Here is a 13,136-nt window from a genome sequence, read left to right as displayed (position 1 = left end):
TTATTTTCCCTGAATCAGCACATAAACTGGGTTCGTTGTGCTAAGTAAGTCTTTTTTTAAAAGATGATTTTGTGATCATGTATAGCAGGGCTGTCACAACTTGTGGCCTGCGAGCCAGATGCTTCATGCGCTGGCCGCGCCCATGCCCGGTTTAGCACAGTGGGAAAAAAATTGTGATATGTCACATGACACCACCGTGATGACACGAGTTTGACACCTCTGATGTATAGGGTATCGGACTGTCATGTGACAACAGCTGTGTTCAAGTCGTGGAGACCAATATTGCATAGGATGCTAGGTGCAGTAGCCTTGCCTTGTTCTTAAATTCTCTGCAGTCTCATTCCGTTTATCCATTGGAGGAAACTCTGGAAGGAGAAAACTTGTTGCTGAGGATTTAGATTTTCCTCTAATATGTAAACTAAGAGGAGACAGAAAAGTTGCAAGGGCAGAATAGGCCAACAGCACACCCTCTCATTGTCTCTATGCAATGCTATTTGCAGAAACAGAAAAAGGTTTTGACTAGGGTGTTCTCAAACGATATCTGTGAAGATCTGTGACGTACTTTCATGCTTACCTATATACTTTAGGAACTAGCCACATTTCATCTTCCAGATCTCTTTTCTATACATGTCTATCTTATTGGAAGGGATAATTACTACTTTAGATTAAATGAGAATAATGTAGAATAAAATCAGCTGTTTTACATGGTATGAATGGAAGAAGGGAGAAGTTTCACTCACTCACTTTTTCAGCTAAAGAAAAAATTTAGATTTTTAGAAGCAATAGCGTGTATTCAGTTGTGTAATATGCTTTTTCTGAAGGCCTTTCAAATAACTGAAGCTAAATACTGTCGAAGTCAATAGATTTTATTTTGAAATAGGTATGAAGAGAACTTCACTGCTAACTAGTTTGTTTTTCCTTTTAATACTTAGAATTTTAGATCATACAGGACAGGAAAAATGGAAACATGTTTACAAAAAGAAAAGCTCTGATTGAGAATGTCTATCATTATTTGCTGATATATTGAGAGCTGTCAAAAAAACCATAGAAAACCATAGAAAAAAAAACCATAGAAATCCATTATTCTGGCTATAGAATAGGTAAAATAATAGCTTGTCAGAGAAGGAACAGAAAAAAAAAAGATCCTCTGATTTAAAACAAGTGTCTTATTAACTATTAGAGCTGTGCAAGCCATTTGGGCGATGGCGAGGGGGTCCCTTTGTTTTGGTAACAGCTCCGTTGGACATGCTTTCGGTAAATGTAAATGAATCCTCCAACAATGTGAGAAGGCCCTCAAAGTGGCCACAGTGAACTTTGGAGAGGGTCCAATATCTCATTGTTTTAAGCAGTGGGGTTGAATGGGGGCTTTTGTTGCTTGTGAAACATCACTCGAATGGTTCACAGAGCCCCTTATAACCAGGTAATATTGCTACCGTTCTACTAATTTTCCTCTGAGAATAACTCAGAGATAATTTCCACTGGCTATTACTAAATGTGCTTCCACAAATGTCTTTGCTGCAGATTTTCTCCTGATGGAAGATTGATTGTATCATCCAGTGATGACAAAACAGTCAAACTTTGGGATAAAGCAAGCCGAGAATGTATACATTCTTTTTGTGAGCATGGTGGGCAAGTATCAGTTATAGTTCATTGGGGCTTGTCTTATTTTTTTTAAGCCTATAAAGAAATATCTCTTTAAAAAATAATAATGCTATACCACTTATTTAAGTCATGCAGCACACTAGGTTAACAATTAAAATGTTTTAAAAGTGGTACGGTTTTTGTAATGAATTTTATGTACTTTGCTATATTAAAAATCAAAGCAGTGGCCCACAAGCATTATTACTTAAGTTAAATTATAACAATTTTTTCAATTCTAACTGCTGGGCTTTTTCTTCCACCCACAGTTGATGAAAACCCTGGTTGTCCCTAGCTCTTTCAAACTATTGCGTGACATAAAAGGCACTTGGGGATAAAGTTAATAAAGGTAGCTTGGAAAAGGTACAATTAGTCCGAAAGACCAGTGAGCTGAAATAAGAAAGTGACTAGAAAAGCTTCCCCAAAAGTACGGAATCGTTTACTGTGATTTATAGCAGGGGTCTCCAACCTTGACAACTTTAAGACTTGTGGACTTCAACTTCCAGAATTCTGGGAGTTGAAATCCACAAGTCTTAATGTTGCCAAGGTTGGAGACCCCTGATTTATAGAACGCTGAATATAAAGTTTATAATTAGAGTTAGCATTTATTGAGAGAATTTCACTGGTCATAGAAGTACCCTTTATTCCAAGCTGTTCTCATAGAGCTACATCTAAATTTCAGGATGTTCAGGCTTGAAACTTCATGCAAATACTGTAGTAGGATCCAATCTGGGTCGGTCACCTGGATCAGAGGTTTAGTCTTCTGAGTTTTTGAACGCGTGCTGGAGCCCATCCTCGGGGAACTTCTCCCTAGAAGAATTCTGCTAATACATTCTGCTAGAGAGAATTCCCTGAGGATGGGCTCCAGCATGAGTCTGAAAGCTCAGAAGATGAAAGCTCTGGTCCTGGTGACCGATTCAGATTGGTTCCTGCAACATTATCCTGGGATACTTATATTTGCCTTCATTCATGAAAAAACTGTAGTGTTGTACAACCATCATCCTTATAAAAATGCTTACTTGATTTAAAATATTTATAATCTCATGTCATTACACAAGATTCCGTCAAACCCAGCTAAACCCATAATTTAGGATGATCTTTGCTTCTGTCCTCAGTGAAAGTTACTAGACTTTATGCATATTGTTGATTCGGGGATTCTGTTTGTCCTAATGCTCCCATGGAATGGGAGCTACTTCTAATTCTTAGAATCATTGTGGTTATATAAGACTCAGCATTACAGCTATTGCGGTGACCTGATCAAATACCTGACTTTCTAGTTAACTCTTGTTTAGATTTCTAATGAAAACAAGTAAGGTAGGTAGAGAGCATCATGTAACCATGAGACTCTTTTGCAGTTCTAAATGGGAAGGAAAGCTAAAAATGTAAGAACTAAATGCTGGACCTTGGTTTAGCCATCCCCTTGCATTGAGCCTTATGAAGTAAAGAAGCTGCATACCTATTGTGGTGATGTACCTTTATCCTAAGGGATGCGGTGGCTTAGTGGGTAAGAGACGCTGAGCTTGTCAATCGAAAGGTTGGCAGTTCGGCGGTTCAAATCCCTAGTGCCACGTAACAGGGTAAGCTCCCATTCCTTGTCCCAGCTTCTGCCAACCTAGCAGTTCGAAAGCAAGGAAAAAATGCAAGTAAAAAAAATAGGGACCACCTTTGGTGGGAAGGTAACAGCGTTCAATGTGCCTTTGGCGCTGAGTCATTCCAGCCACATGACCACAGAGACTTTGGACAGTGCTGGCTCTTCGGCTTTGAAATGGAGATTAGCACTGCCCCATAGAGTCGGGAACGACTAGCACATATGTGCGAGGGGAACCTTTATCTTTACCTTTATTCTGCTGCAAGAAGGCAATGTCTTCCCGGGATGAGCATTGCTCATGCCTCCATTCAAGGAGATCAAATCAACCAACATAAGTTTTTCAAATCTGAAAACGGAGGAGCAATAATGTTATGACCCTTTCTGTAGATTCTCTGCTTCTGAAGGGGTAAGGCATGTACTGTCACATACATATTTCTAATGAGATAATTCCTTGATGGCTTTGCTTTATCAGGAAAGTTTAAGACGTACCCCCTAATCAAGCAGTACTTTTTAAAGGAAACAGAACAACCATGTAACTCTTAAGACAACACTTGAGCAACTTTTTTCATTTTTGGTTTAGATCTTTTTCCTCATTTTTAATCATTGCAGGTTTGTCCCCCATGTGGACTTCCATCCCAGTGGTACATCCATTGCTTCAGCTGGCACTGACAACACAGTGAAAGTCTGGGATGTTAGGATGAACAGGCTGCTGCAACATTATCAAGGTAAGTACTGGCTGTGCTCACTGCTGCACATCATAATGTGATTTGATTGAGTCCAGCTTAGTGTTTTCTGTAAACTGGGTCCGTTCTAATTCATTCATTAAATTGTAGTTATGGGAGCAACATAACCCATGTAACCAGTTAACAGAATATTTGCTAAGTTTATTGTAAGAGTTTCAGGGAACAATAAACTCCCAATAATGTAAAAGGCATGCTTCTTTGATATTGTCCTAATGAACATTTGAAGGGATTTCATATTTGACTGCGTGAAGAACTTTGTTTTGAAGGTTAAGCAGTATGCGGACATCATTTTTATATAAAAATATATCTTTTTAAACAATGCAGCCCCCAATTCCTTTCTGATCATACTATTATGTATGGACAGTCCTATTAACTTTAGGCAGTTAAATATTTGAAAAGTGGTGATATTACATCTTTAGTGTATATGTTTATTTCACAATGAAACATGACTACAGGTAGTCCTCAACTTACAGCCACAATTGGGACTGGAATTTCAATTGTACGTTTGCGGTCACAAAATGAGGCATTGCCTGATCTCATTGATTTATGATGCCAATCCCAGTTTTCCCTGTTGCAGTCGTTAATTGGGCTTCACAGGTCATTAAGAGAATACCTGCCCCAATCCAAGTTAATCCTGGCCTTGAGCCTCAATAAGGTCAGGGACTGCTTCCAACTTCCCCCACCTCCCATCTCTGTCCAGCCAAAGCAGCCTGCTTTGTGGGATGGCAAATGGGGCAACAAGTAGCCCCAGAATTGCACAGCTCTGTAGTTGCTTGCGACACTCTGGGAAGCTTTAAAAAGCAGCAGCAAGTATGCGTTTGCCATCTGCCTTCTCTCCCAGTTCCCTCCACCAACTGTTTGCCTTTTACACCCAGTGCCGCATTGTCTTTGCGGTCTCCTTTTCGGATCCAGCTTCTTTAGTAAACTTTTGCTGCAGTGGTTAAAGCTATATTTCTTGGGGCTGCTTATTGCACCCTGCAGCAAGGCAGGGTGCAGGGTGGCCCAAAGGGCAGATATGTGGGGAGGGAGCTAAGCGGGTAAAGTGGGTTGGTCTAAGAGTGAGTGACTAGCCCAAAGTCACTCAGGGAACTTTCATCCCTAAAAGAAGCATAGAACTCACAGTTCTTTGATGGACTTGGAACATTTCTGAGGTGCAGTGCCATTAATCTGTCCAAAATTCATATTTGTTACTATTCACATAAAACTACATGAGTTTTTTTTTCTGTATGTGGATGCTTGAGAGCTAAGCTATATTGTAATAAATTAAGAGCTAATTTTTTCCAGTTATTTTCTCTATTTTATACCTTTAATTTAAGTGAATGTATGTAACATAAGATGGCACAGTTGTTCAGTGTTTAAGATGATGGGCTTGTTGGCTGGAAAAGCCGGCAGTCCAGGTTCGAGACCCAAGCACCACACAATGGGGTGAGTTCCTGTCCTCGCCCCAATTCCTGCCAAACTAGAAGTTCAAAAGCATGCACGTGTGAGTAGATAAACAGATAAACAGTTACTGCTTCGTAGGGGAGGAAACAGCACTCCGTGACATCATGCTGGCCACATAACCATGGAAATATCTTTGGACAATGCTGACTTGGCCTTGAAAAAGGAATCAGCACTCTCCCTATAGTCAGTAATGACTAGTGAAATAGTCATTACTGACTGCAGGGACTACTTTATCTTTTTTTTTTTAATGTAACGTGCAAATATTTGTTTTTCTTTCTTTTTCTTTTTTGTAGTTCATAGTGCTTCAGTGAATTGCCTGTCCTTTCACTCCTCTGGAAACTACCTCATTACTGCTTCTAATGATTCAACACTAAAAATATTGGATTTATTAGAAGGCAGGCTATTGTATACCTTACATGGTCACCAGGTAAGGAGAGTTGGTACAGAAGTAATATGTTGCATTTGTGCATGCAATAACTGTGTAAACAATTCTATAGCAGAAGTTGTTATATATAACTTAACAGATGAATTCATTTATACCTTTTACATATTGTAGAGGTTTAGTTATACAGATGTTATTACAAAAGTGCACAATTTTCAGATTGGACATTTCTGAAACACATGGAGATCACATATTGAACAATCTCAAGGCTCCTGTTCTAAAGTCATAGGAAATCAACTGATTTTAAGGCATATTTTGGTGTGATTATGTTTGAACTGAAAATCAATTGATTTCAAGTGTTTTTTTTTTAAAAAATAATGCTCCAACATTTTCTCAGAATTTCAGATTTTTCCAAGAACTAATTTTAAAAAAAAATCATGTAGCAGTTTGTTTAATAGCATACAATATTCTAAAAAGATACTTGAATCTAACATTTCTGAGACTGCTTGTTCTCCCAGTTTTCATTCCTGTGTACTTGGTAATTTGTCATCTGCATTATAGTTGACTTTAGCAAGTTCTCTATGTTGTTAGTAGGAATATGCTAGAAAGACTTGGGGTTATGTTTTTGTACTGTTTATTTTGTGCAGTATAATTTACTAAATGTCATCTTTCTAATTAATGAGCTATAGCTAAATCTATTATACTAACAATAGATAAAAGAAGATTTAAAGATGCAAGGATTAATAATTGTTAATTCTTCAAGTAATATTAGTCAGTTGGATTAAGAGCTTGTTACATTTTTATGGAACTTTACATGTTTGTAGTAAAGACATTGTTTGGCTCAAGTATGGTTTATAATCTAACAGTTGATTACTTACTCATAGGAAAAGCCCAAGATGTCTTAAATGTACTTTGACGTAACATATTTCTGTACCGGAATCAGTTGCCAGTTGATTACATAGAGAATACGGCTGAGTTTACATTGCTGTCTTTAATTACAATAGTGCTTACTTTTCAAACCAGAATGCTTGTTAGGGAGATGGAGTTTAACTGCTGACATTTACAGCTACACAATTTGATATATTCTGACTGCATTTTAAGTACGGTATCTTCATTTATGGTGTACTTTTCTCTTAAACTATAAACAAGGCTTGGAATGAATGCGTAGAGCCATTGTTGATACGTGATTGGTAGGGAAACCATGCTTCATGACTCATGTATCAGTCATCTATCATCTGTTAGGGAAATTACTGCTGGTCAGTGGGATGGTGGACATTGTTGTGTATGACTTAGAAATAAGAGTGATCTAGGAACAAAAAAGACTTCTTAGGGAAAATCAAGTACAATTGTATTCATCTATTTTCATTAAAATGAGTTCATGCCAGATTTTCAAAACGAAGTGATCTCAAGGTAATTTACAAGGTAAAATTAAAAAGAATACAATGTAGACTACCATTAATGAAAACAGCACTATTCTGTTTATATGCACAGTTCTAAATAGATCCAATCAAAATCAATATTGTTGTTCAAATAGCTTGGTGTGGGTATTGTAATGGGAAAAATATGCCATCCGCACAAGGCTTTCACACGGATATTTAGTACCTCCAATCTATACTAAATGGTTGTTCTTTTAACTTTATAGGGACCAGCTACCTGTGTTTCTTTTTCAAAAACAGGAGATTTGTTTGCGTCTGGAGGCTTTGATGAGCAGGTACTGCTTTTGTAAATAACCCTGTAGCAAGTATACCTTTATGGCACTCACAAGTACTGTGCAAGCTGTTTGATTCCAAGGCAAAAAAGTGCTTTGGAATGCATGAGTGTGCTTAAATAGTGCCCTAACTGCAGTTCCTTGAAGCAGTTGTGCTGTTTCCTGTGATTGCTGAATCCCCAGAAAAAGATGCATTTGGCTTTGGGGGCTGCAAACAGATGCTGTATGAACACTCCCAAGCTCACCAATCTAATTGTGCCTTCAGTAAATGTCTTAGAGCAGGGGTCTCCAACCTTGGTAACTTTAAGCCTGGTGGACTTCAACTCCCAGAACGCCCCAGCCAGCTTTGCTGGCTGGGGAATTCTGGGAGTTGAAGTCCACTAGGCTTAAAGTTACCAAGGTTGGAGACCCCTGTCTTAGAGAGTACCTGGGGGAGTAACCTAATCATTTGCTGTTTTGTAATATTATACCTGCTGTGATAATTATTTTGTGAATTGGCAAGAAAACGCTCCACTCATCAGCCAGTGCTTGTGAGCATTTGTACCCTTCTCTGAAATTAGAAAATGTGCCCATTGATTCAAAAGAGTTGGGAATTTTGTGAAGTAGACATATGGAAAGGGCTATCTTGTCTTTAACCATTGAAGGTTTAGAAGTGTCAGTGTTAAAGCTCCTCATTTTATTATTAGTCTTTCTGGGCTTTCTTGGGAAGAAGATTCACATATGATGAACTGAATGTTTCATTAGCTTAAATAACAATAACAACATTTAGTATTTTCTCTCTGCTCTTTTGTGTATCAGTGATGTGAAGTTATTGTGCACATGAAAAACATGTAAACTCCCGGTTGTATTCTGAAAGAATTTGGAATGGGACAAAGAAATGGAAATGAAATCAAATGATTTATTTTTCTTCTTACATTTTATATATTAAGTACAATATATTTGCTTTGTGTGCCTTTAAAATAGTTACATATTTCATGTGGCAGATATAAAAATGAGTTAAATCTGCATGTTTTTTCCCGTTATTTTTGAAACTTCTTAAATAAAAATTATTTAATCATATTAAGAAAAAGGAAACTGGAATTGGTTATAGTGATGGCTCCTTGAAGTAGTACGTCAGGCCTACAGGATCCATCATTTTGATGCCATGCCTGGCCTTCTGCTCCAAATCTCATGTCTATCAGTTTATTCCAAGTCCTCAACTCTCAGAAAGAATTCGTTACCGCAGTACAGAAAATGTAAGGTGAACTATTTCTGTCTTTATGATGGAAGCATTCAATTCCCATTATTTCTTACGTTTGTTATTTTAGGGCATCGCTTAAAACAAAATTAATCTCTTAAGTACTTCTGTGGAGTTATTTTTACATAGAAGAAGCAGAAATCCTAAACAGCCAGTATTTGGAAATATTCACCTTCTAATTCTAGTAGCTTGGGGCTTTGCACAACCTGAGTTTTTCCTTTGAGAAACTGTTGGGATGAGCAGTAGTCTTCATTTATAGATATTCTCAAAGTAATCTTGTATGGGGAGAGAACAGATAAGCCCTTGAACTTAATTTTATGCTTGTTGAAAACTAAATTAGCACTCTTAACAAGTAGGGAGACACAGGGACTAAGAATGAGACAGAAAAGTGAGATTAAAAAAAATAGCAATTACACATATACCATGGTTTTTAATATAATATTGATCCGAATTATCAAATTCATTTAGGATCTCAGATTGAAATCAGTTTGATAATCTTTTAAATCCATTTCTGTAAAATCCTGAATTATATAATATTTAAAAGGAATGAAAAGTGTACAAATTAGTTCACTCCCCTTCCTGGGAAAGTTATTCCTATGACCCCTGAGTCTGATTATTTAAACATGTTTACAATTTTACTTTCATAGGTAATGGTTTGGAAGACAAACTTTGATGCTGTTGATTATAGTGATACAATACAAGCCCAGAAATATACTATGAATGCAAATGATTATGGTAATAATCTGAAAACACAGAACTCCATTATGCATATGAATGGCTGTTTTAACGGTATGGTAAGTTGATGGAATTGGTATTCTAGATTTTTCTCCTCTGGTTTGACACAACAGTATATCCTGCATTCTTAGATTCCCCCCCCCCCCTTCTGTTCGGTGGCATGCAGTTTTTAGAAGTTCTTGGCAAGGTTTTTCAAAAAATGGTTTGTCATTAGCTTCTTCCTAGGGCTGAGACAGAGTGACTGGCCCAAGATCATCGAGCTGGCCTCATGCATAATGCAGAACTAGAACTCCTGGTCTCCTTGTTTATAGCCTGATGCCTTAATCACTACACTGAAGGCTAGTATACTTATTTAATACAGTACAGGCAGTGCTCGGCTTACGACCATAACTGAGCCCAACATTTCTGTTGACAAATGAGATTCTTGTTGAGTAAATCATTCCCTATTTAGAATAGAATAGAATAGAATAGAATAGAATAGAATAGAGAAGGGAAGAGAAGAGAAGAGAAGAGAAGAGAAGAGAAGAGAAGAGAAGAGAAAAGAAAAGAAAAGAAAAGAAAAGAAAAGAAAAGAATTTTTTATTGGCCAAGTGTGATTGGACACACAAGGAATTTGTCTTGGTGCATATGCTCTCAGTGTACATAAAAGAAAAGATACCTTCATCAAGAATCATAAGGTACAACACTTAATGATAGTCACAGGATACAAATAAACAATCAGGAAACAATATCAATATAAATCATAAGGATACAAGCAACAAAGTTACAGTCATACAGTCATAAGTGGAAGGAGATGGGTGAGGGGAACGTTGAGAAGATTAATAGTAGTGTAGATTTAGTAAATAGTTTGACAGTGTTGAGGGAATAATTTCTTTAGCAGAGTGATGGCGTTCGGGAAAAAACTGTTATTGTGTCTAATTCTGGTGTGCAGTGTTCTATAGCAGGGGTCTCCAATCTTGGTCCCTTTAAGACTTGTAGACTTGTAGACTTCAACTCCCAGTGTTCTCCCAGCTTTGCTGGCTGAGGGACTCTGGGAGTTGAAGTCCACAAGTCTTAAAGGGACCAAGGTTGGAGACCCCTGTTCTATAGCATCATTTTGAGGATAGGAGTTGAAACAATTTATTTCTAGGATGTGAGGGGTCTGTAAATATTTTCACAGCCCTTTTTTTGACTCATGCAGTATACAGGTCCTCAATGGAAGGCAGGTTGGTAGCAATTGTTGTTTTCTGCAGTTCTAATTATCCTCTGAAGTTTATATCTGTCTTAACAGATGAATCATTAGAGATGCAGTCATTGGTATACAGAGAGAGGAGAAGTGGGGAGAGCACACAGCCTTGGGGAGGCTCTGTGCTAATTGTACAGATATCTGATGTTAATTCTGCTTAGCTTCATTTGCTGCTTCCTGTTTGTTAGGAAGCTTATGATCCACCTATAAGTGTGTTCCGGTACCTGTAGCTGGTTTATCTTAGTTAGAAGAGTGTCTGGAATGATGGTATTGAATGCTGAACTAAAGTCTACATAGAGAACCCTTGAACCCTTTGGAGATTCAAGATGTTGTAGGATGTAGTGCAGAGCCATATTAATAGCATCATCTGTTGGATCTATTTGCTTGGTTTAGCAGACATGTTTAGCAATCTGACTTTCTAACCACTGTACATGCCGATTTTTCTTATTGTGATACAGCCATTTGAACCATGAAACCATATTAAAGGTAAAGATTCCCCTTGCACATACGTGCTAGTTGTCCCAACTCTATGGGGTGGTGCTCATCTCCGTTTCAAAGCCGAACTAAATGCCAAAGGCACATGGAACACTGTTAACTTCCACCAATATTTCCCTATATTTCTACTTGCATTTTTTATGGGCTTTCAAACTGCTAGGTTGGCTGAAGCTGGGACAAGTAACGGAAGCTCACCCTGTAATGTGGCACTAGGGATTTGAACCGCTGAACTGCTGACCTTTCCATTTACAAGACACTGAGCACTTAGCCCTTACATATTACATATTACAGTATAATATGTATTACATATTAATATTACATATTACAGTGACCTAATTCTTAGCTCTATTTGAAAGAAATGTCAACATTAAATAGGTCTAGTGCTCTGTATTTTCAGCTTTTTTTTTACATATCCCTTACTTAGCATTTCTCACACACTTATTTGTCACTGATAATTATTAGTTTACAGATAGATTTTAAAAAATAACAATGCAGTGGGTAAAAAATAAAAATAATTGATAGGGCAGGTTAATAATTTTAGAATGTGAAACTATATAAAACATTCAAAGGCAAAGAGTAAAGAACATTTGAATCTGAAGCAACTCTATTCTTTATTTACCTGTCAGCTTTCTACCTGAGAGAAAAGGTACACCTACTCGATACTACAATAAATGGATTTAATGCCTATCAGATAGATTTTGTAGACTTCTTGTAAGTTATAGTGAAGAAAATATGTGAAATATTTTAATATTGGATAAAAGAGCCACCTTTGGGTGAGATGAGTGGCAAAAAAATTAAGAAATAAATAAAATCATTAGAAATTATATTACAAGATTATTGTTGAATTTATGCTTCTGTAAATAACATTTCTTCTTCAGTTCTCAATGTATTGATGTTTTTAACATTAGTTGTAGATACATTGTTTTGTCTAATTTGGCCAATTTAATTAACAATAATAATTGGTGAGGGGCATATAATAAAAATTTCAAATAAAGACTGCTTTTTCTCCTTTCTATCCCACAGCTGTTTCAATTCCAATATTTTAGTAGAGAATATAAACAATTAGGTAATAAAGATTTTTAGTGGCTGATAATTGAACTAACACTCATTTCTCTATCTTTCCATTTAACATTTTTCTGGCTTTGATTCCATCTACTCTTAGTATTAAACATTCTATTGTGCTGAATAAATTTTGAACTGGAACAATGAACTAAAATAAGTGTCATATCTTCACCAGTATAATTACATAGTTTCCCTTCCAAATAGTTTGTAGATTTTTTTATATTGACAATGGAGCTCAGAAAGTGCATCTGGAGAATACTTTTATGGCCAAACAGCCACTTTGTTGTTATGCAAGGGTGAACATTTCCTTGATTGAAGGGCTGAAGGCATCAATTTCCTTCACTGAAATGATGAAATTTAAAGGTATAAAGTTGGAGAGGCTTTGGTATGAAGAAAACCAGAGGAGACAATGGGAGTCCAGCATGGGTTATTTAAAATCACGACTCTTGATAAAACAAACAAACAATAGTTTATCAAAATGACTGCACTATAAACAGAGGAAAAGGCCAGTCAGGACTTAAATGGTTTTGTCCATCTCATCAAAGTGACTCTGGGTGGCTAATAACAAAACCAGCAAGAAGACAAAATAAATAGTTGACACCCAAACAACCATCAGTACAGCCATTTGACCTTCATGCTTGGGAGCACAGTGAAGTCTTCAGGGTCTTGGAAAAGTCCATTAGGGTCAGAGCCAGTCTGACCTGGGAGTGGGAGAAGATGTTCCAGCAGGCAGGCCTGCCAGATGATATTCTTTAATTGATGGGACATTTGTTAAAGTAAGGGATGATATAGGACTTGAGATTTGGGGAAGGCAGATTGAATATCCTGATGCTTATAGTGAAATTGCAAGCATGTAGAATAACACAGATTCTTCTCAAAT

At 37.1% G+C, this 13,136-nt stretch overlaps 1 protein-coding gene across 2 annotated transcripts in view; it reads left to right on the top strand.

Annotated features, from left to right (window-relative positions):
* Window positions 1-13,136, top strand: part of POC1A (POC1 centriolar protein A) — a 30,139-nt gene that overhangs the window by 6,912 nt on the left and 10,091 nt on the right. The window contains exons 5-9 of one of the 2 annotated variants that reach the window (XM_058165968.1): window positions 1,522-1,629; window positions 3,836-3,951; window positions 5,706-5,839; window positions 7,437-7,505; window positions 9,387-9,533. In XM_058165968.1, coding sequence (XP_058021951.1) covers window positions 1,522-1,629; window positions 3,836-3,951; window positions 5,706-5,839; window positions 7,437-7,505; window positions 9,387-9,533 — 574 coding nt within the window. The remainder of the gene's footprint in view (window positions 1-1,521; window positions 1,630-3,835; window positions 3,952-5,705; window positions 5,840-7,436; window positions 7,506-9,386; window positions 9,534-13,136) is intronic. The other variant, XM_058165967.1, reaches the window with a different exon arrangement.

Source organism: Ahaetulla prasina, chromosome 2 (assembly GCF_028640845.1).
Source record: "Ahaetulla prasina isolate Xishuangbanna chromosome 2, ASM2864084v1, whole genome shotgun sequence".
NCBI lineage: Eukaryota > Metazoa > Chordata > Lepidosauria > Squamata > Colubridae > Ahaetulla > Ahaetulla prasina.
The sequence above is the reverse complement of the archived record's forward strand: the minus strand, read 5'-3'. Positions and strand labels throughout refer to the sequence as shown.